Source organism: Oncorhynchus keta, chromosome 29 (genome assembly GCF_023373465.1).
Source record: "Oncorhynchus keta strain PuntledgeMale-10-30-2019 chromosome 29, Oket_V2, whole genome shotgun sequence".
NCBI lineage: Eukaryota > Metazoa > Chordata > Actinopteri > Salmoniformes > Salmonidae > Oncorhynchus > Oncorhynchus keta.
In genome coordinates, this window is record NC_068449.1 from 46,305,677 (window position 1) to 46,330,296 (window position 24,620).

The 24,620-nt window shown below is 43.0% G+C and overlaps 1 protein-coding gene across 4 annotated transcripts in view; it reads left to right on the forward strand.

Moving 5' to 3' along the window:
• Positions 1-24,620, forward strand: part of LOC118363001 (sal-like protein 4) — a 29,848-nt gene that overhangs the window by 2,124 nt on the left and 3,104 nt on the right. Inside the window, exons 1-7 of one of the 4 annotated variants that reach the window (XM_035743758.2) lie at positions 9,144-9,509; positions 9,956-10,086; positions 10,212-10,370; positions 16,913-17,077; positions 17,243-17,354; positions 17,577-17,698; positions 19,782-19,927. In XM_035743758.2, coding sequence (XP_035599651.2) covers positions 9,386-9,509; positions 9,956-10,086; positions 10,212-10,370; positions 16,913-17,077; positions 17,243-17,354; positions 17,577-17,698; positions 19,782-19,927 — 959 coding nt within the window. In that variant the 5' untranslated portion in view covers positions 9,144-9,385. Of the gene's footprint in view, positions 1-9,143; positions 9,510-9,955; positions 10,087-10,211; positions 10,371-12,487; positions 12,567-16,912; positions 17,078-17,242; positions 17,355-17,576; positions 18,960-19,781; positions 19,928-24,620 lie in introns of those variants that run through there. The other 3 variants (XM_052485248.1, XM_052485249.1, XM_035743757.2) reach the window with 3 other exon arrangements.

Below are 24,620 nucleotides of genomic sequence, written 5' to 3' on the forward strand. Positions count from 1 at the left end.
GGCTCTCGAGTCTAGACCGAGAGGGCAAGTCTTGACATTCTTGCCTCAGCTTGGAAACCGAATGCTGCTTGATAACTGTGAAGCGTCAGATGTCGGCAAGATTGTAAATTATTAAAATACAAATATACTTTTTCTGTTTTGGAGTTTGAAAATGTACTGGCCCAAGCAGGACATATGGAAAGCATGATTAACTTTGGTGAGCTCAGCAGATGTTGCCAGGCCAACGGGCAGCCCTGTAATATTCATGTGTGTAAACATACTGAATTGTAATTGGATGCATTTTACCGCCATAATCATACTGTGCTATGATTGGTTAAGACTACCCAAATGGTTAGGTCATGGGCAGTTTGGCTATACGTGAACATGCCAGTTATAGCTAGCTAATAAAGAGCAACATCCTGTAGTACTGCATTTTATTATTTTGTACAAAGTGTGCAAAACAAGACATGGTGTCATAGTAAAAGGTCTTACAAGATGGAGTTCCTTCACCTCGAATGGACTGGGAGTCTACAAACTTACCCGATGCATGGCGTAAGTACAAACAGCATGTGGAGCTAATGTTCACGGGTCCTCTGAAGGAAAGAGGAAACATGCAGCTACCTGCTCCTCTGGATCGGTGAAAAAGGGAGAGATATTTACAACACCACGACACTTACCGAGGCTGAATCAAAAGGTACTGAAAACATACTACGATCGTTTTGAAGCATATGTTGTGCCGAAGACCAATACAATTTTCGTTAGGTACAAATTCCATGAGAAAGTACAGGGAGCTAGTGTCAGGGTTGTGTCAATTCAAATCTGGTATCAGGATAAACATGACATTGAGTCACCGATTGTATACCATGTATTTTATATTAGCTAAGCAATAAGTGGTAAATGCAATTTTCGTATATACGGCTCTCTGTCAAACCTCGCAGGGCAAACAGAGAACGGACTTGTTCCTGACAAAGATATAAATATACTCTGACAGAGGTAGTTCCTGCTTCCGAGCCGGCCTGTCAGAGTGGAGACTGGGCATGGTTTAAACTCACCCAGCCTATCGTTGATTGTTGGCGCAGAGGCTGGTCCCAGCCCCCTAAGCGCTTCAGTGGTCAGTCGTTGTAGCTGTGTAGAATATACAGTCATCAGGCACCTGGCTCCTGTTATCTAACAAAAGACAGTTTGTTCTCGCAACACTACGTTCTGAATGTGCCCACCCAAACTCATTGCACAGTTCCTGTCATGTTATTCTGTATTTTTCCATCAAGAGAAAGGCCCATGGCCCTGAAACTTAACAATGTTAAGTCAGCTATGTTGCATAACACATACCTCCACACAAGCCAACAGCAGATATTCAATCACATACATGGTAACGGGCTATAGTGCATAACACAGAATCCTCATACTAGCGAGTCTTTCAAACAGTTTGACAGAGCTGCGTCTGCTTGTGAAAGACTGATTTATGCAAACAAGGATGGGATGGTCAGGGACCGTAATTGTATTTGGAATACACTCACCGTGAGTGAGAGAGAAACTTTTGAATGTTGGGTCTGAGGTAACGCTGGACAAAGTTATCGACATAGCCAGATCTCACGAGCTAGCACAGACTCAGAAAACCATTTAGCGCGGCAGCACGAGTGCATCACGTGAACAAGCAGTGCACGCAGTCAGGCCGACATCAAAGCACACCTCCGGTGCCCAGAGAGCGTGTTTTAGAACGGAGAGAGACATAACTCCAAAACAGAGCGACAGACTCAAAACGCCCCAAAACATGTGGATAAAGTGCATGGCGAACAAGGAAATTGCCCAGCTAAAGGCAAACAGTGTACTAAATGTGGAAAATGGAACCACTTTGCAACAGTGTGCAGAGCTTACCGTGGAAAAACAGTACACACAGTGAGTGAAGATGAAATGTCAGAGTCAAACGCTGATGAACTGTTTATTGATTCAGTGAGACATTGAGATAGGAACACAAGGCACAAAGTAAACATTATTCCTCTGAATAAGTACCGCAGCTTGACATTTGAATGTGAGTTACAGCCCAACAGGTGCAGACTGACTGCTTATGGTGGTGAACAGCTCCCAGTAAAAGGCACATGCACTTTCAAATGCAAATACAAGGAAAGTGACATGATGTTGGACTTATGTTGTTGACACTAGAGCACCTGCAGTGCTAGGTCTTAAAGCATGTTTAGACATGGACCTCATCAAGATAGTTTTATCAGTGACAGCACCAGTAGAGACAAGACAATGTACTGGAGGAGTTTGCTGATGTTTTTACAGGAATAGGATTATTCCCAGGAGAATGTACCATTCACCTTGACCCAGATGCAACCCCTGTGGTCTGCCCACCGAGAAAGATTCCCCTTGCTCTCCGTGCCCCTCTGAAGAAAGAGTTGGAGAGCATGGAGCAATCTGACATAGTCACCAAGGTTACAGAACCGACTGACTGGGTAAACGCATTAGTGGTGGTGGAACCACACACAGGCAAGCTCCGAGTATGTCTCGACCTAAGAGACTTGAACAAGGCTATCTAACGCCCCCATTATCCTTTACCGACGCTAGATGGCGTCACACACAAGCTAGCGGGATCACACTACTTCAGTGTCATGGACGCTAGATCAGGCTATCAAGCACACAACATTCAACACACCTTTTGGACGCTACAGGTTCTGTCGCCTGCCTTTTGGGATTATCTCACCCCAAGACGAGTTTCAGCGAAAGATCGAAGAAGTGTACGAAGGCCTCGATGGAGTTGTGGCAATTGTGGACGACATCCTTGTCTATGGTCGAACCAAAGAGGAGCACGACCAAAAACTCTGCACGATGCTGCAAAGGTCCCGCGAGAGAGGAGTCCGGCTCAACCCCGAGAAGTGCACAGTCGGCGCTAGAGGTCAGCTGCTTTAGACATCTTCTCACAGCGACTGGAATCAAGCCAGATCCACAGAAGATCTTAGCCATAAAATAAACGGAGCCACCAAAGAACCGTGCAGAGCTGGAAACAGTGCATGGCATGGTTAACTACTTATCCAAGTTCGCTCCCAGCCCCTCCAATGCTAATACACCTCTGTGTCAACTGCTAAAGCAGTCCAGTGATTTTCTCTGGGACAAGCAACACGACATTGCTCTCCAGGATGAGAAAGACTTGATCACAAGAGAACCAGGACCAATCCTTGCCTACTACGACCCCGACAAAGAGCTCAGACGCGTCAAAGTGGACGCGTCAAAGTATGGACAAGGTGCAGTGCTACTGCAAGAAGGCCATCAGCTACGCTTCCAAATCTCTCAGACTGTGAAATCAACTACGCTCAAATCAAAAAGGAGCTCTACGCCATTCTGTTCGGATGTAAATGTTTCCATCAGTACATATGGACGACAAGTCATTGTGGAATCCGACCACAAGCCCCTTGAGTCAATCGTGAGGAAACCACTAGCCGCTGCCCCGCCAAGGCTACAGAGAATGCTCCTTAAACTACAAAAATATGACTTCACAATCACTCACCGTCCAGGCAAAGACATCCTTGTTGCAGACACACTCTCCCGGAAGTTTCTTACCTATAAGGATAGCAGCCTCAGTCTCCTTGAATACCGCAACACTCCAGTTGACAACTTCCAATCACCAGCCCAGCTGTTGATGAGCCGCAGACTTTGCTCAATCCTTCCCAGCACCAACTAGCAGACAACAACAAAATGCGATACTACGACAGGTCAGCTAGACCACTGCCACCACTGATCGACGGAGAGTCAGTTAGAATCCAGGAGCATGGCCTCTGGAAGCCAGCAGTCGTCATCCAGCCAGCTGACACTGAATGTTCATATCACGTCCACACCGCAGGGGCGGTATACCGCCGCAATCGTCGTCACCTACTGAACACAGAACACACTGAGATTAACTGTTCCCCTGAAAGAGAATGTGATGGACTACACACACACAACATACTTACCTGAATACCTGCAACACCACAAGAACTGTTGACTGATACAGCATCATATCGCACAAGGTCAGGAAGAGAGGTCAAGCCCAGAGCTGTCCTAGACCTGTGAAATGTCAAAGGGTGTCGGCGGATCGGTGCCCTAAAAGAGTTCAACTGTAAACTTGTTATTGAAAGTTCACTTAATGCTTTGGTATTGTATTTGTTTGAAATATCAAGATGTTATTTCTACAGTGAAAGCTGAGTTGCTGAGAATCCCTTGTTTGAAAAGTAACAGTATGTTGGATTATTGTTTGAGTCTTGATTCATTTGGTGTAGTATGCAATATAAATGGTTACTTACCTTGAGTTCAAACTACCGTAATTGCTGGATTATTAAGCGCACCTGAATATAAACCACACCCACCCACTGAATTTAAAAAAACATGTATTTTGTACATAAATAAGCCGCACGTCTATAAGCCGCAGGTGCCTACCGGTACATTGAAACAAATGAACTTTACACAGCCGTTAAACGAAACACGGCTTGTAACAAAAATTAAAACAGTAGCCTACCAAGAAAGTCATTGGTCACCATCTTCCTCCTCCTGTGCACTGAAACCACTGAAGTCATCTCCTTCGGTGTCGGAGTTGAATAGCCTCAGAATTGCTTCATCCGATGTTGGATCATTTTCATTGTCGCTCTCGTCACTTTCATCCGGAGGCAAATACCCCGCTGAGCTCATGCTGCCCCTTCAACACGCAGCAGTCCAGCCTTTCGAAACCCGTTGATGATAGTGGATTTTTTGACAATGCTCCACGCTGTCAGGACCCACTGGCAGACTTGACCATAAGATGCTCTTCGCCTGCGGCCCGTTTTAGTGAAGGATTTCTCCCCACTTGTCATCCAAGCCTCCCACTGAACAAGGAGCGCCACCTTAAATGCACGATTTACACTGATGTCGAGTGGCTGCAAATACTTTGGGCCATCTGCTTTTCTTCCCTCTGAAAGCTTTTGTTGTCTTTCTGCACTGAGTCAGTTTCTCACGCTGCGGTTTCCAACGTCTTATCATCGACTCATTAAGGCCAAGCTCCCATGCAGCAGCTCTATTTCCTTTTCCAACAGCCAGATTGAATCGCCTTCAACTTGAAAGCTGCATCATATGCATTTCTCTGTGTCTTTGCCATGATGAGTGTGACACAATTACTACCGTAATCAGAATGATGGGATGTTTGAGCGCGCTCGATTTACGTCACATTATGTGACGGTGCTCAGTTTTTTGGCGGCATGAATCTTGTGAAAGCGGGAAAAATCCATAAATTAGCCGCGTCATTGTATAAACCGCGAGGTTCAAAGTGTGGGAATAAAGTAGCGGCTTATAGTCCGGAAATTACGGTACAGACCATATATTCAAAAGAAACCCTTAGAATATGTAAACATTTGTTTTAAAAGGGAGATGTAATATTCATGTGTAAACATACTGAATTGTAATGGGATTCATTTTACTGACATACTGTGCTATGATTGGTTTAGACCAACCAAATGTTTAGGTCATGGGCAGTTTGATCCTGATTGGCGATAAGTGAACATGCCAGTTATAGCTAGCTAATAAAGGGCAACGTTAAGAAATATCCTGTAGTACTGCATTTTATTATTTTGTACAAGGTGTGCAAAACAAGACACTTCCTTGTCCAATTGTGTTCCCACCCTGAAAGCAGGCTCTTCAGAGCCTCATAGATCAGGCATGGGTGTAACAGTACTCTTCTTGCGTTGTGTAGAAATCAATCATCGACACGAACTCCAACTTGTAGCACCAGTCATGGAGCTTTATTCTGATAGAAACAGCACAAAATTGCACGTCATGCAATGTACAGCTCATCATCCAACTCTGCACTCACGCACTGTACACAATATACAAGCCCCCCACCAGACACAGTAAGTTGCTAGCTAATATTAGCTGGAATTCTTTACAACAAAATGCATAACAAATATGCACCAAAAGAAAAATGCTAAATCTTGTGTGGTGTTCTAATAACATTTGCAAACAAATTGATATAAATTGTACATTTAAATCATCATGTGGGGGTATAAAAATCACTTGACGTACAGTGCTTTGCAACCAACAACTTACCACTGGTTTGGTGCTTGTTCACTGGGACGAGTCTAACTGAAACATCCTCGTAAGCAAGCTACGCAAACCAGCCAATAAGATGCCATGTTGAGTAGGCGAAGGCAAGACAAAAACCAATTGGCAAGGGGAATCACCAATATAACCCTGTTACATGAGCAAATCTAGTCCTCGGAGCTGGAGTGGTCACTTTTTCCCCTAGCAAACACAGCTGATTAAACAAATTACATTCTAAACTGAAGATGATGATTAGTTGATTATTGGAGTTAGGTGTGTTAACTAGGGCTGGAGCAAAAGTGTGACACCGATCAGGCCCCGAGGACTGGAGTTACCCATCCCTGTCCTAGCTCAACTGATGGTGGCAGTCAAGACCAACTGGGATAATGAGTAAGTTTTGTTGTTGGTAGCAATATAAGCTCTCTTTTTACACGAGGCAGTGTTATTCAGTACAATTGTGATCAGTTCGGCCATAATGATGCTAGCTAGTACCACTACAAGTCAAGATAAAGTTTAGCTAGCTAGCTTTGTTCACTATACCTAAAATGTACTGTAGTCTAGTGTTATAATTAACTAGCCTCAGTGCAGGTCATTGGGAGCAAAACTGAAGAAATGCTTTGCGAAGCGTAAATGTGTGACTTTGGCTTTATGACTCATGAGTAACTATACCCATGTTGGAGCTAGCTAGCTAACATTTTGTATTTGGTTAGGATCCCCATTAGCTGTTGCAAAAGCAGCAGATACTCTCCCTGGGGTCCAAAACATGTCTCATTCCACATCTTGCTGCTACACAATGATTGCCCATTCATTTCTAATAGTGTTTTTGTCTTTTGCGCACAGACAATACCACTTAGATACAAAGAAGTTGATGACTCAAGGACATGTGAAAGGTCCCATAACAATCTCCCCTTGTATCAAAGTGACTCTGAACACCTCACATACGTCATATGCAAGTATTCCCTTTGTAAAACTGTAGTATTTATATATTTTTTTGTTGTACTAATATATATATATATATGCCCTACATTGTCATAACTGTTCCTGCATACTACTGTGTAAAGTCACCTCGTCTCCAGAGCAAATAGACTGTCTGGAATACAAGCCATGTCTTCTATCGTTAAATCTATTTGCAATATAAAATCAACTGTTTTATTGAAACATGTTTACTTGCCAACAAATGATACACCAACTCCCTGCATCATTTGTTTTAGCAGTACGATTGTAGGTAGTTTAGACAAATGTATTTCATGAATATCACAATGAATTGATCGAATTTGAAGTCAACAGTATTGGTTTCTGATGCAAATGGAATCATGTTGTCACTTGTTTCACAATTGTACTGACAATTTTTAAAATATAAAAATTTGATCAAACTCCATTATACAGTACCAATCAACTGTTTGGACGCACCTACTCATTGCAGGGTTTTTTTTATTTATTTTGTCCTATTTTCTACATTGTAGAATAATAGTGAAGACAATGAAACAACACATATGGAATCAATCACCCGACCTCAACCCAATTGAGATGGTTTGGGATGAATTGGACCGCAGAGTGAAGGAAAAGCAGCCAACAAGTGCTCAGCATGTGGGAACTCCTTCAAGACGGTTGGAAAAGCATTCCTCATGAAGCTGGTTGAGAGAATGCCAAGAGTGTGCAAAGGGTGTCTACTTTGAATCATCTAAAATATATTTTGATTTGTTTAACACTTTTTTTGCTTTCTAGATTCCATATGTGCTATTTCATAGTTCTGATATCTGTACTATTATTCTACAATGGAGAAAAGTCAAATTAAAGAAAAGCCATTGAATGAGTAGGTGGGTCCAAACTTGACTGGTACTGTATACATACAGTAAAAGGAGTGGTTCCGTAAGAAGCATCTCAAGATCCTGGAGTGGCCTAGCCAGTCTCCAGACCTGAACCCAATAGGACATCTTTGGAGGGAGCTGAAAGTCCGTATTGCCCAGCGACAGCCCCGAAACCTGAAGGATCTGGAGAAGGTCTGTATGGAGGAGTGAGCCAAAATCCCTGCTGTAGTGTGTGCAAACCTGGTCAAGAACTACAGGAAACGTATGATCTCTGTAATTGCAAACAAAGGTTTCTGTACCAAATATTAAGTTCTGATTTATCAAATACTTATGTCATACAATACAATTCTGGATTTTTGTTTTAGATTGTCTCACAGTTGAAGTGTACCTATGATAAAATGTACAGACCTCTACATGCTTTGTAAGTAGGAAAACCTGCAAAATCAGCAGTGTATCAAATACTTGTTCTCCCCACTGTATGCATTACACTCAGTCAATGAGGGACTGATTTAGACCTGGGTTTCACAAAATAATCGTAGCACTAAGAATCTTTCGTCTCAATGGAATTAAGATCGCGGTGCTCTAATGGTTTTGGGAAACCCAGCCCAAGTGGGTGCGATTTAATGATCAGGTAGAACATAAAACTAGCAGGCCCCAGACTTCGTAGGTTAAGAGTTGATTCCCAAAAGCTTCTTAAGGTTATTTTCATTGTTTGAACCTTTTTATGTTCATTGTTTGAACCCCCTCCCCCTGGAATGTTTAGGTATTATGAAAGCGAGCTAGATTTTGGTTTAGATAAACACGTGTATTTCGCTTGCTAGTTAGCTAAACCAAAAAGCATTTTATTTGTCACATGCGGCTGAATACAACAGGTGTAGACTTTACCGTGAAAGATAGTTAAAATCAATGTTTTATTGGTCACATACACATATTTAGCAGATGTTATTGCAGTTGGAGCCAAGAGTGCATTAGTATCTAACAATTAACAATACACATGTAACATAATGGATTTAACAAATATTAGGATGAGCAATGCCGGAGTGGTATAGACTAAAATACAGTATATACATATGAAATGAGTAAGGCAGTATGTAACGTGTTAAGGTAATTGAAGTGATATGTACATGAATGTAGGGTTAACGTTAGCTAAGTTACCTCAGTTAGACATCTTCTTTGCTGCACTGATCGGATGCCTTACTCTTTTGAAGTGGACAAATCAATGGAATAGCATCACTTTTCAACGTTCGACGGTCTGGTGTAAGGTATGCGCTTGGAGTCAGGAAGCAGGTGCAGAAGGGGAGTTTAATAAACACGAACAAGGCAGATAAACAAAACAGGAGATGCGTACTGAACGTGAACAAAACCACTAGGCCACAGAGGGCTAAATAAAGGGAGCGTAATCAAGGTGATGAAGAAGACCAGGGGTGCGTAATGATGGGGAGCAGGTGCATGTGATGATAGGGGTGACACCTGGCAACCTCATTAGTTGAGACTTCAGGTCCGTTTCGAAATCCCCTGGCTGAAAGTGCTGCCTACAAATACTGGCATTTGGATATTTCTCAATGAGAGTATTCACATCAACTGGATCCACCTCTACCGGGACGGTACTACGTCTTGAAATCGCTATGAATTCTGGATGTTGTGGTTCACTTACAACCAATAAATGTGGATGGCCCGTTTCTACCGGTGAAATGCAGAAACGCTCATATATGCGTGTAGTGAGCAAATTCTCGATTCTTTATGAAAAATGCTGTGTTAATAACATATTCATGGACATATATAGTGAAATAGAGCAGCGGTGAAATTTCCATTTAGCCAGAATTCGGTCTTGGTCAATTTTTGGGAAGTATGCAATAAATTCCCCTGATTACTTATCTATCTTGCACAAAGACACTATCATATTCTAAACAGATCATTGATTTTCTGCATTTCCTATTATTTACTAATTTGAAACAATATAATACATGGAACATAATATCGATCTATAATTAGTACTCTATATCAAGAAGTAATCCGAAGTGTTACCTTACATCCTTGCCAATTTTACACAGTGTCAATAGGGTCAAATATACCATTCAGCATTGACAGTGGCTAACCTAACCACCTCATTTCCCCCCCAATCACTCTCTCAGGTGAAGAACATCTCACTGGAGACTACAGGAGCTTTGTGAAGACAGCGGAACACAATACATGGAGAGATGACCAACCAATAAATGTTGATGAGGGGAGTGGAACCTCAACCCAGCACGTTATCGTGATAGAGGTCAGTGTAACAGTACATCTCAGCTAGTCACTTGCTTACATGTACATCCTCATTAGAGCTTGTGAGACATTTATCTAATTTAACTAATATTGTACCTGTAATAACCTCCTCTCTTCTTGTGTCAGTCTGCAGAGGCTGTAGGTCTTAGGGCCAAGCAGGAGAGGTCTGAAGGAGAGGAGGACCCATGGCACATAAGAGACATCCAGACTGGAGCGCCCCCTGTAGCCACGGAGGACACCACAACTGCCCCAGCGCTGCCAAGGACCCAACGCAGCATCTCGGAGGTCAGTGGAACGCAGAACGCCATCAAGTCAGAGACAGACACCAAGACTTTTACTGTAACACAAAGGCTTTTAAACACAGGATCTGACCACAGGTCACACCCAGAGAGACTGGGGGGACTGGGCTGTCTTCCTGCTCCCGGCTCAGAGTATTCACTTTACGGTAGCCCGAGGACATTTCATTCCCATCGGGATGCGTTAGAGACTGGCAATGATCCGTCTTGTTCTTCTACTACAGAGATGGACCCTGACAACATGCCTTTGGGTTTAGAGGCACAGACTGATCTGTCTAGAGAGGTCTGGAACCAGTACAGTAGTAGTGTATACCCGGAAAGGTGCTTAGATAAGAAAGGGGAGGGTTTGGTCGAAGATGAAGTGACTGTGAAAGTGGAGGGCGACATTTCTCCCACATGGAATGCAGATAGTCACCTAGGATACAGACTCTCACAGGGCAGCGATTTCTTAGATTACAGGGAAAGCTTAGAGACTAATCCAAATAACACGACCCACTCCCCTTTACACACACTCAAGGATTACAACCCAGTGTCCACTTCAATGGGGCCTTCCGATTCACACGAACGCAGCCTTTTCGATCAGGTATTGAACTCAAACGACAGGGCTAGAGCCCAGGCTCAGGGAGGGGGAGCCACATCAGGCAATAGTAAAGAGAAACGGTTCCTCTGCATGTTCTGTAGCAAAGGCTTCAGCTGCCCCCAGAAGGTGGAGATCCACCAGAGGGTACACACAGGGGAGAAACCCTTCAGCTGTACCCAGTGTCACATGCGCTTTGCCCAGGCTGGTGACCTGAAGCGGCACCATAGAATCCACACAGGGGAGAAACCCTACAACTGCCCCCAGTGTGAGAAGAGGTTTTCCCGCCAGCACCATCTGAAGATGCACCTGAAGGTCCACACGGGAGAAAGGCCGTTCGCATGTGCGCACTGTGGGAAGAGGTTCTCAGAGAAGAGCTACCTCAGAATACACCAGAAGAAAAAACATTCCACTCTATAACATAAAGTAACCATTCCACTCGATGGCATCTGACGTTTAGGTCAAACCCTACTTTAACCCCTTACACTTGTGGGAATTGGCCTATATGGATGGAGCTAAATTGAAATGTTTCTTACAGAGGAAATAGGGAAAGCATATGCATAACCATGGTAGCAATCAAAGGGGAACAGTTTGGAGATTATGTGAAAGTTATTAGACTAAAAGTGAGGACACAACAGTTCACCTGACAAGACTGAATCCAAACATTACATTGTTGATTTTATGCACATTTTACATTTACTCTACTTATGTTTTACTCTACTTATGCCACATATGTTTAAAACTAAATCAGAAAATACTCTGGATACTTTCAGTAACGTAATAAGAATATTCCTGGATGTAGGGTAGGTGCAACATAAGACAACAAAAATTATAAGGGTTTGAGTGAGGTGTAATTGGTGTTTCCAAGTGGCAACACACCTCTCCAAATTGTACACTGTTCCTAAGTAATGTCAATGCACTTTTATATCTTAAAGAAGAGTCTTCAACTTTAAGGTGATATTTTTAGCTCTCCTAGCTGTGCCGTTGAGGAACTGGAGCAAGCACACTTGTGGTGGTTTTGTTTGGAACACAACCCTGCATCCCAGCCTTTACACAAGGACTGTTGTTTAAGCAATCCAAACACAGTCCTTTTACAAAGCACAATCTGGGTCAGGTGTTCATCATTTGAAACCTTGTTCTAATGCCAACATGAATTATAAACGCTGAATTATAAAATATGTCTAACATAGTGTTAGGCTTTCACACAAGGCAATTCAGAGAAGCAGATCTTAAATTTCCATGCGCATGGAATAGTCATAAGTAAATTCAAATGCGTGGTCTGCGGCAACTCTTCACAATACAACAAACAGGCTCATTCTGTTCAGGACAACCCAGGGTATAACGCCATGTCATCTTGTAACTAGGGCTGTTGCAGTGACCATATTACTGCCACACCAGCAGTCATGACTGCAGTAAAATTCCACTTGTCATGGTGATCTCACTTTATGCACTCTGGACATGCTTTGTTAGTACCCAACTTGCTAACAACCATCAGGTCCTAATGGCTCTATTGTCCCTCTAACCAACAGCAGGTTGAAACAGTGTGAAACATGGTCGTTCTGGATGTTGTTTCAAATCCTAACAACGAAATGGACAGCACTTTCAAAGGTGATGATTCATTCAAAACACCCATACACACAGAGTTTATGAGAATCGCAGAATGATGAACTTACTAAATGACAGAGTTTGACTGTGTGATATTAGATTGCTTCTTGTGTAAATATTTTCAGTCTGGATTTTAATGATTTGTATGAGCCTAAACCCGAAAAAAAAAACGGAATTATGATTGTGCCTTTTATCCAGTACATAGCCTACCGCGTATTACGCATGGCAGAAAAACATAAAACAAAACTGATTTAAGATGTCTTTGGTCCATAATTGGTCTAGCCTATACTCAAAGTAAACGAATTCGAGTAATCGCCTCGGAGTGTGGCCTGTATTATACTGGATAGATTTGTAACTTTCTGCTACGCTCCATGTGTCGGGGAGAGAATGTATAGGTCTAGGCGATGCTGTTGGTTCATTGATTGATTGTGCAGTGCAGTGCGGCTTACAAGTTTGCCTACAATTAGTGAATTTGTATTTGATTTTGAATAGCCTAGTTAAAGGGCATTAAAAAAAAGTAATTGATTGGGTCAGACATGACCTTTCTCACCGCCAGGCGTTCCCATCTCCTCCTCGCTCCTCTTCATTTCTGTCTCGAGCGCGCAGACGGGCTGTCAACAGTTTAGTGAAATATGTTTCACTATCGATGTTCCCGAACAGATTTCAATTGGTTTCCCAAATTAAGCATTGGGTAGCTGCAGGAACAAGGTTGGTGGCCTCCATTCGCTATTCGAGTGCCAACCGATGAAATATTTTTCATCGGCCACTGTTGATAATGGGCCATTCTAAATCGACATTTTACATATTAGTAAAGACTAGATTAATTTGAGAATAGTCTGATGGGTGCAAATATGATCAATTGATGAGAGAACAGCTGTGCAGCCTGAGGCAAGGAACAGAGATCGAGCTTGTTCTTCTTTCTACTTTCTCAAATCATCAATATCCTATAGTCACACCATGCAGCCCATATATGTTTTGCTTTCTAAGGCATTCTAAGGTTTGTATCATTCAAAACTAAAGTTGCCAAATAACAAAAAAAACTAGCAAAAATGACCTGTTTCAATTGATAACTTTTTGTACGCTCAACATAGCCACTTCATATGCGCAGTAATTGGAAAAATATGACTTAGCTAAGTTCAATTATATTCTTCTTACTGTAAAATAAAATAAATGACATTAGACTTAACAAGCCTACAGCCTATGGCATGAAGCATAGCCAGATAACATAGGTCTACAGTAGGCCAACTCATACTCTGTTCTTCTGAAATACATTTTCTTCATATCATAATGTTTATTTAGACCTGACTAAAATAAATAATGGATTTATTGTGATGTATATATTAAATTGATTTATTATACTTTTTTAAATGTAGATGGGCCTTTTCTTGTATGGGCGGAGGCCTGGAGATGCTTAACGTGTTTATGTTAATTAACGGTCAATTACCGTGAGACCTGCAGTCTCTTGCATGACAATAACCGTTTGACAAAATTTCATGACCACAGCCCTCTTAATTTACATTCCCCTCACTCAGACAATAAAAACATTTGCAAAAGTTGCCCAATTAGCCGGATGGAGGGATGCATCTTCTTGTAGTGTGGTGCTCAAGTTCAGAACGTCTGTCATTCAAAACCCATTCAGCGCTGAGACCCTGGCATGTTATTGTACAGCCACTTCCTTCCAATTTATGTGCATTTTCATCGTCAACAGAAAAGCTCCACAGATGCATTTGGAATAAGGAGAGTAACTAACATATTTCATTATTAAATATTCCTGAGTATAATATTGCATCCAGACATACACTGAGGATACCAAACATTACCAACACCTTCCTAATATTGAGTTGCCCCCTCCCTCCCTTTTGCACTCAGAACAGCCTCAATTCATCGAGGCTGGCCCATGTCGAGTCCAATGCTTCCCACAGTTGTGTCAAGTTGGCTGGATGTCCTTTGGGTGGTAGACCATTCTTGATACACACAGGAAACTGTTGAGCATGAAAAACCCAGCAACGTTGCAGTTCTGGACATAAACCAGTGTGTCAAATCTTTTGTTTTGCCCATTCACCCTCTGAATGACACACACACACACACACACACACACATCTCAATTGTCTCAAGAGTCCTTTAACCCGTCTCTTCCCCTTCATCTACACTGACTGAAATGGATTTATCAAGTGATTTCAATAAGGGATCCTAGCCTTATCTGGTCCGTCTATGTTATGGAAAGAGTTCTTAATGTTTTGTACACTCAGTGTTTAAGGCATACATAAGCCTAAAAAGTATGTTACATATTGTATGTAGGCTATAATGATGTTCACAAATGCCTATTTCATTACTTCCATTCAACTACTTAATTTTTTTCCCCCATGACACTTTTTTTAATGAGAAAATGAATGTAGTTTATGCAGAATTATGTTTTTGTGTGGTTTTCATATGGTGTATTAACTTGTTTATGGTTAATAAACACAGAAATGGGACTTTTCATTCTAAGACTTTCATTGAGACTCTCTTTAGTATGCAGTTGTGGCCAAAAGCTTTGAGAATGACACAAATATTAATTTTCACAAAGTCTGCTGCCTCAGTTTGTATGATGGCAATTTGCATATACTCCAGAATGTTATGAAGAGTGATCAGCTGAATTGCAATTAATTGCAACGTCCCTCTTTGCCATGCAAATTAACTGAATCCCCCAAAAACATTTCCACTGCATTTCAGCCCTGCCACAAAAGGACCAGCTGACGACATGTCAGTGATTATCTCGTTAACACAGGTGTGAGTGTTGACGAGGACAAGGCTGGAGATCACTCTGTCATGCTGATTGAGTTTGAATAACAGACTGGAAGCTTCAAAAGGAGGGTGGTGCTTGGAATCATTGTTCTTCCTCTGTCAATCATGGTTACCTGCAAGGAAACACGTGTCGTCATCGTTGCTTTGCACAAAAAGGGCTTCAAAGGGGAAAGGATATTGTTGCCAGTGAGATTGCACCAGAATCAACAATTTGTAGGATCATCAAGGAGAGCGGATCAATTGTTGTGAAGAAGGCTTCAGGGCGCCCAAGAAAGTCCAGCAAGAGCCAGAACCGTCTCCTAAAGTTGATTCAGCTGCGGGATCGGGGCACCACCAGTACATAGCTTGCTCAGGAATGGCAGCAGGCAGTGAGTGCATCTGCACGCACAGTGAGGCGAAGACTTTTGGAGGATGGCCTAGTGTCAAGAAGGGCAGCAATGAAGCCAATTCTCTCCAGGAAAAACATCAGGGACAGACTGATATTCTACTAAACGTACAGGGGATGGACCGCTGAGGACTGGAGTAAAGTCATGAATCCCCTTTCTGATTGTTTGGGGCTATCCGGAAAAAGGTGAGCGCTACCATCAGTCCTGTGTCATGCCAACAGTAAAGCATCCTGAGACCATTCATGTGTGGGGTTACTTCTCAGCCAAGGGAGTGGGCTCACTCACAATTCTGCCTAAGAACACAGTATGGTACCAACACATCCTCCGAAAGCATCTTCTCCCAACCATCCAGGAACAGTTTGGTTACGAACAATGCATTTTCCAGCATGATGGAGCACCTTGCCATAAGGCAAAAGTGATAAGTGGCTCGGGGAACAAAACAGATATTTTGGGTCCATGGCCAGGAAACACCCCAGACCTTAATCCCATTGAGAACTTGTGGTCAATCCTCAAGAGGCGGGTGGACAAACAAAAACCCACAAATTCAAAGCATTGATTATGCAAGAACGGGCTGCCATCAGTTAGGATATGGCCCAGAAATGAATTGACAGCATGCCAGGGTGGATTGCAGAGGTCTTGAAAAAGAAGGGTCAACACTACAAATATTGATTCTTTGCATCAACTCCATGTAATTGTCGATAAAAGCCTTTGACACTTATGAAATGCTTCTAATTATGCTTCATCTGACTACGCTTTATACCCAATATACACTTACTAAATATACCTACACTAACATACCTATTGTACACCTCAAAATAGTTTAGTCAGATTTCTCTAATGACGACTTATCATAGCCAACTTATTCTTTACCAACAACAGGTCTACCATGATAATAATGCAATTTAAAAATCAGACAAAACAGGACAGATAAAAATAGTTTAGGTTGGGCGAACACAGGGGAACTAGGAGGAAGGCACAAAAGGGGATGGGGTGACAGAGTCAATCATAGACGCTAGGCTATATGATAGGTTTAACAACAGTGAAGCTATTCTGTAACTACAGTATAGGACTCGAACGTAGTGGGGATGGGTAAACACTCCATGTTGAAAGTGTGTTTCTTATCTGTGTGTACGTACCTGAGGGAGTGTATGTCTGTAATCGGTATCACCTCTCTTCCAGGAGGAGGATGATCCAGAGGTGCTGCTGGTGAAGAAGGAGGGGTGTGAGGAGGATCTGGGGAACCCTGAGGGGACCATGGTCATGGATGACAACCAGACTACACCTCCTCCTGAACCCACAGAGGAACCAGCTGAGCAGAACAGGTCCACACACATTTTCACTGAGGTGAGACTGAATTATCAAAACATTAGTGTCAAGAAATCAATCAAATCAACTAACATGTTTGCATAGTACTCATAGCATTCCCTCATTGCCCAATCAGGAGATGCTCAATAGCAGGGTGCTCATATCAGATTTATGGATCCAACATCCTCTCTCTGTATCTCTTAGTTAGTAGACATGGAGGATGGGAAGCCTGATCTGCTGCTGGTCAAAGAGGAGACAATAGAAAACGGACCAGAGAGCATTGATCTGCTGAGTGGACTAAAGATGGGGGAGCAAGGTAAGGGAGAAATACATAATAGCCTACATACAGTAATAGATCTTCAATGGGAATACTGATACCCCTGGCTATTTATTTTCATTCATAAAATTAAATCAATACAACTTCTTTAAATACAAAAAAAACATTAAATATTTACTTCACCAGGTAATTGACTCAACAAAATGTGTAGAGTTTCCTCTGACATGTTTGTAAAGTCTATTTTGTAACCCCTTCCTGCAGGTGGTTGGCTGGAGGCTAACAGAGGAGACTGGACAGCCATCTTGGATTCCCAGACAGGTGCATCCAAGGGCTCAGGGGATGACATCACTGTGCAGTCCAGGACCAGAGGCGACATAGTGGAGGTCAGTGGATGGAACAGCATCCTCAACTCTGGGCTGGGGTACAACACTGTTAACCACAGACAGAAACAGGCATCTGAACTTAGTCTCCATGACAACAGACTGGCTGAGACCTGGGCGAGGCGTAGACTTGGTCTCCGGGGACGGGGAGGTGTCAGTTTGTGGCGGAAGAGAATAGAAACGGACTCGGCTAGCGATGCTCTGTCCTGCTCCTATAGTTGTGATTCAGAGAGACTGATGGGACCTCAGGTTAACCCCCTAGCAGGTGCTGCCTTCAGCCTGCCTTCTATAGGATCTATCAACTGGGACATGGACCCTGCAACAACACAGACACTCCCTGGCCTTCATCCTCCTCACACTCTCCTAATGTTAAACCAGAACTCAGACAATGCCAGTGCCTCAACACTAAATGGCTACACAAGCCCATTGACAAATGACAGTAGTGGAGATGGAATCTGTAAAGGTGGCTGCGCCAAAGAGAAGAGCTTCCCGTGTTCGTTCTGTGAGAAAGCCTTCAGATTCCCCAAACAGGTGGAGATTCACCAGAGGGTGCACACGGGGGAGAAACCATTCCTCTGCCACCTATGCCGGGTCAGTTTCTCCCACTCGTCCAGTCTGAAGAGGCACCAGAGGGTCCACACTGGGGTGAAACCCTTCAGCTGTACCCAGTGTCACATGCGCTTCGCCCAGGCTGGTGACCTGAAAAGGCACCAGAGGGTCCACACAGGGGAGAAACCATATGGATGTACTCAGTGTGAGAAGAGGTTCTCACACCAGCACAAGCTGAAGATGCACATGAAGATCCACACGGGAGAGAGGCCATTCACCTGTACACACTGCGGGAAGAAGTTCTCTGAGAGGAGCTACCTCAGGATACACCAGCAGAAAAACCATTCCACTCTGACATAGAAAGTAACCATTCCACTCGTTAGACGTTTAGATCAAACCCTGCATTAAACACAGATTAATTTTCATTGTCAACAGAAAATAGCCACAGATGCATTTGGAATAACAAGATTAACAGATTTCAGTGTTAAATATTCCATGGTAGAATATTGTATCCAGACATTGTGTGCTATATAATCCTACAAAGTCTGCTACATATTGTTTGTACTGTGTAGGATATATGATGTTCACAAATGCCTATTTCATTACTTCCATTCAACTATTAAATGTTTTTCCCAAGACACTTTTTGATGAGAAAATAATCAAGTATATCATTGAGACGTGTATGTGTGGTTTTCATATGGTGAATTTAAAACTTGTTTGTTTAATAAAGACAAAAGACTTTCATAGAGACTCTTTAGTATACATCACATCTGATCTCACCCTGTTCTGCATAAACCCAACAGTGCTTTATAACCAATATACACTTACTAAATATACCTACACACTAACAAACACCTACTGTACATGTCAAAATAGGTTTGTCTGGTGGTGACTTCACTGATCCTAGCTGACTTATTTTTACCCACAACATATTTATGTAGTCGGAATGGGTAAACACTCCATGTCACTCCGTGTCTGTGTGTACACACCCAAGGGAGTGTACAATGAATATACCAAACATTAGGAACACCTTCCTAATATTGAGTTGCACCCCTTTTTGCCCTCAGAACTGCCTCAATTTGTCGGGTCATGGACTCGACACGGTGTTGAAAGTGTTCCACAAGGATGTTGACCCATGTTGACTCCAATGCTTCCCACAGTTGTGTCAAGTTGGCTGGATGCCCTTTGGGTAGTGGACCATTCTTGATACACACAGGAAACTGTTGAGCATAAAAAACCCAGAAGCGTTGCCGTTCTTGAGATAAACCGGTGTGCCTGGCACATTACTACCATACCCCGCTCATCGGCACATTCACCTTCTGAATGGCACACATGCACAATCCACTCAAGGCTTAAAAATCATTTTTTAACCTGTCTCCTCCCCTTCATCTACACTGATTGAAGTGGATTTAACAAGTGGCATCAATAAGAGATCGTAGTTTTCACCTGGATTCACCTAGTCCGTCTGCCATGGAAAGAGCATGGATTCTTAATATTTGTAAACTCAGTTGATGTCTGTATCATCTGTCTCTTCCAGGAAGAGGAGGGTCCAGAGGTGCTTCTGGTGAAGGAGGAGGGGTGTGAGGAGGTTCTGGAGAACCCTGAGGGGAGAACCAGACTACACCTCCTGAAGCCACAGAGGAACCAGCTGAGCAGCATAGGACCACACACAGTCTCCCTGAGGTGAGCCCACTGTGAACTACTGTCTGTATGGTATTAGGTCAGAGCCTGTATCCACAAACCCTCTCAGAGAAGGAGTGCTGATCTAGGATCAGTTTAGCCTTTTAGATCATAATGAATACGGTTATTTGTAAATATCTTCGATCAACACTCCTGGTCTTAGATGCTTTGTGGATACGGGCCCTGGTCTTGACAAATTTTGTGTTAAGTGTAGAACCATGCCTTAGAATTACCAAACCATCAAAGGCATAGTTTGGGATTCTGGCAATGGATCCCTTTATCCACTTCCCCAGAGTCAGGTGGATAGCATTTATACGTCTCTACATCCAGTATGCAGAAAGTTAGAGGTAATTTCATGAGTCAATGACAACTACACCATATTATGTTACATTACAGCCTTATTCTAAAATGGATTCAATACATTTTTTTCTCATCAATCTACAATCAATACTCCATAATGACAAAGCAAAAACGGTTTTTTATAATTTTTTGCAAATGTATACCTAAGTATTTAGACCTTTGCTAGGAGACTCGAAATTGATCTCAGGTGCATCCTGTTTCCATTGATCATCCTTGAGATGTTTCTACAACTTGATTGGCGTCCATCTGTGGTAAATTCATTCATTGGACATGATTTGGAAAGGCACACACCTGTCTATATAAGGTCCCACAGTTGACAGTGCATGTCGGAGCAAAAACCAAGCAATGAGGTTGAAGGAATTGTCCGTAGAGCTCCGAGACAGGATTTTGTCGAGGCACAGATCTGGGAAAGGGTACCAAAACATTTCTGCAGCATTGAAGGTCCTCAAGAACACAGTGGCCTCCATCATTTTTAAATGGAATAAGTTTGGAACCACCAAGACTCTTCCTAGAGCTGGCCACCCCGCCAAACTGAACAATTGGGCCTTGGTCAGGGAGGTGACGAAGAACCCGATGGTCACTCTTACAGAGCTCCAGAGTTCCTCTGTTTAGAAGGGAGAACCTTCCAGAAGGACAACCGTCTCTGCAGCACTCCACCAAACAGGTCTTTATGGTAGAGTGACCAGATGGATGCTTACTCCTCAGTAAAAGGCAGGACAGCATGCTTAGAGTTTGCCAAAAGGCCCCTAGACTCTCTGACCATGAGAAACAAGATTCTCTGGTCTGATGAAACCGTGTGTATGGAAATTGTCTTTCTGGGCCGGGTGTCAGTTAAACTACAATACCAAAGAAATTCATAACTACTTTAACCTCAAGAGAAGACAGTTTAAATGTAAAAAATAAAAAACATAATGTTCTCGTACTTAAACAGTCCTGAACAGATAGGTCTAGACAATATCCAAAACAACTAACAATACACTGAATTCATATATTTTCAATAATTTACAACACAATACCACAACAATGTTTTTCAATCTGGGAGGTCAAGTCAATAAAGTATTCGATAATTTGTGTATTTTGGATGCCATTCAAATGTACCAGAAGCCGCCAGAAGAGGGCTAGTTTTCCAAAAAGTTCTTAACCCGGGGGATCCTGGCTGGCTACTCCATGTGCTTGTGGAAAACACTAAGCCCTACCATGGACGTCCGGTGTCGGTCGGTGCTCAGTGAGTGAGGATACTTGTTACAGTAAATGGAACGAGGGTAGGTGGTCCATGTCATGGGAGGTGTCGGGAGAGGTGACATTCACCGGAGACAGAGAGAGAGGCAGTGTGAGGCGTTGTCCAGATTGTTTTTGCAGTCTTGCTCTAACCACCAGACAACAGAAAGATGAGCTGAACATGACAGTATGCAAGTGGAAGGGAGGACAGTAGCAGGTGACCCAACTGTGGTTTGTGACTACTACGATTTCCCATTGTAGCAAATTCAATGGCAGTAATTCCGTTACCAATTTGGTAACAGAATTGCGAGTTTCAATCCCTTGATATCTGAAAAAATACTAACTAATTGGTACAGTAAGTTATTATGCTTCCTCCTCATGAGTGTAAACTGTGTAACAAGAGTTTCTAAGTAACCTTATCAGACATAGGAGTGTTCACAACGGGGAGAAATCGTAGCAGTGTGGTACACAGGGGATATCTGGGAACTATTCTTTAGCTGACATATTATAACTATCATGTGAAATGTCTTGGGGCAAGAAGGTAATTCATCCCCCTTGCCGTTTTTCCTATTTTGTTGCTTTACAACCTATAATTTAAATAGATTTTTATTTGGATTTCATGTAATGTACATACACATGATAGTCCAAATTGATGAAGTGAAAAAACCAACTAGTTTAAAAAAAAACATTATAATGGAAAAATGGGGCATGCATATGTATTCAATCCCTTTGCTATGAAGCCCCTAAATAAGATCTGGTACAACCAATTACCTTCAGAAGTCATATAATTAGTTAAATAAAGTTCACCTGTGTGCAATCTAAGTGTCACATGATCTGAGTATATATACACCCCAGAGTCTGCAACGCCACTAAGCAAGTGGCACCATGAAGACCAAGGAGCTCTCCAAACAGGTCAGGGACAAAATTGTGCAGAAGTACAGATAAGGGATGGGTTAAAAAAAATATCAGAAACTTTGAACATCCCACGAAGCACCGTTAAATCCATTATTAAAAAATATAAAGAATATGGCACCACAACAAACCTGCCAAGAGAGGGCCACCCACCAAAACTCACAGACCAGGCAAGGAAGGCTTTAATCAGAGAGGCAACAAAGAGACCAAAGATAACCCTGAAGGAGCTGCAAAGCTCCACAGTGGAGATTGGAGTATCTGTCCATAGGACCACTTTAAGCTGTACACTCCACAGAGCTGGGCTTTACGGAAGAGTGGCCAGAAAAAAATCCATTGCTTAAAGAAAAAAATAAGCAAACATGTTTGGTGTTCGCCAAAAGGCATGTGGGAGACTCCCCAAACATATGGAAGAAGGTACTCTGGTCAGATGAGACTAACATTTTGCTTAATTAATTGCTTAATTAATGAAATATTCTTATTAAATACTTTTTTCTTTACATAGTTGAATGTGCTGACAACAAAATCACACAATTATCAATGGAAATCAAATGTATCAACCCATGGAGGTCTGGATTTGGAGTCACACTCAAAATTAAAGTGGAAAACCACACTACAGGCTGATCCAACTTTGATGTAATGTCCTTAAAACAAGTCAATATGAGGCTCAGTAGTGTGTGTGGCCTCCACGTGCCTGTATGACCTCCCTACAATGCCTGGGCATGCTCCTGATGAGGTGGTGGATGGCCTCCTGAGGGATCTCCTCCCAGACCTGGACTAAAGCATCCGCCAACTCCTGGACAGTCTGTGGTACAACGTTGCGTTGGTGGATGGAGCGAGACATGATGTCCCAGATGTGCTCAATTGGATTCAGGTTTGGGGAACAGGCGGGCCAGTCCATAGCAGCAATGCCTTCCTCTTGCAGGAACTGCTGACACACTCCAGCCACATGAGGTCTAGCATTGTCTTGCATTAGGAGGAACCTAGGGCCAACCGCATCAGCATATGGTCTCACAAGGGGTCTGAGGATCTCATCTCGGTACCTAATGGCAGTCAGGCTACCTCTGGCGAGCGAGCACATGGAGGGCTGTGCGGCCCCCCAAAGAAATGCCACCCCACACCATGACTGACCCACCGCCAAACCGGTCATGCTGGAGGATGTTGCAGGCAGCAGAACGTTCTCTACGGCGTCCCCAGACTCTGTCACGTCTGTCACATGTGCTCAGTGTGAACCTGCTTTCATCTGTGAAGAGCACAGGGCACCAGTGCCGAATTTGCCAATCTTGATGTTCTCTGGCAAATGCCAAACGTCCTGCAGGGTGTTGGGCTGTAAGCACAACCCCCACCTGTGGACGTCGGGCCCTAATACCACCCTCATGGAGTCTGTTTCTGACCGTTTGAGCAGACACATGCACATTTGTGGCATGCTGTAGGTCATTTTGCAGGGCTCTGGCAGTGCTCCTCCTGCTCCTCCTTGCACAAAGGCGGAGGTATCGGTCCTGCTGCTGGGTTGTTGCCCTCCTACTGCCTCCTCCACGTCTCCTGATGTACTGGCCTGTCTCCTGGTAGTGCCTCCATGCTCTGGAAACTACGCTGACAGACACAGCAAACCTTGCCACAGCTCGCATTGATGTGCCATCCTGGATGAGCTGCACTACCTGAGTTGTAGACTCCGTCTCATGCTACCATAAGAGTGAAAGCACCGCCAGCATTCAAAAGTGACCAAAACATCAGCCAGGAAGCATATGAACTGAGAAGTGGTCTGTGGTCACCACCTGCAGAACCACTCCTTTATTGGGGGTGTCTTGCTAATTGCCTATAATTTCCACCTGTTGTCTATTCCATTTGCACAACAGCATGTGAAATTTATTGTCAATCAGTGTTGCTTAAGTGGACAGTTTGATTTCACAGAAGTGTGATTGACTTGGAGTTACATTGTGTTGTTTAAGTGTTCCCTTTATTTTTTTGAGCAGTGTATAAAGTGTTGGTCCCATGTTTTATGAACTGAAATAAAATATCCCAGGAAATTGTCCATATGTACAAAAAGCTTATTTCTCTAAAATATGTTTACATCTGTGTTAGAGAGCATTTCTCCTTTCCCAAGATAATCCATCTACCTGACAGGTGTGGCATATTAAGAAGCTGATTAAACAGCATTATGATTACACAGGTGCAGTTTGTGCTGGGGACAATAAAAGGTCACTCAACA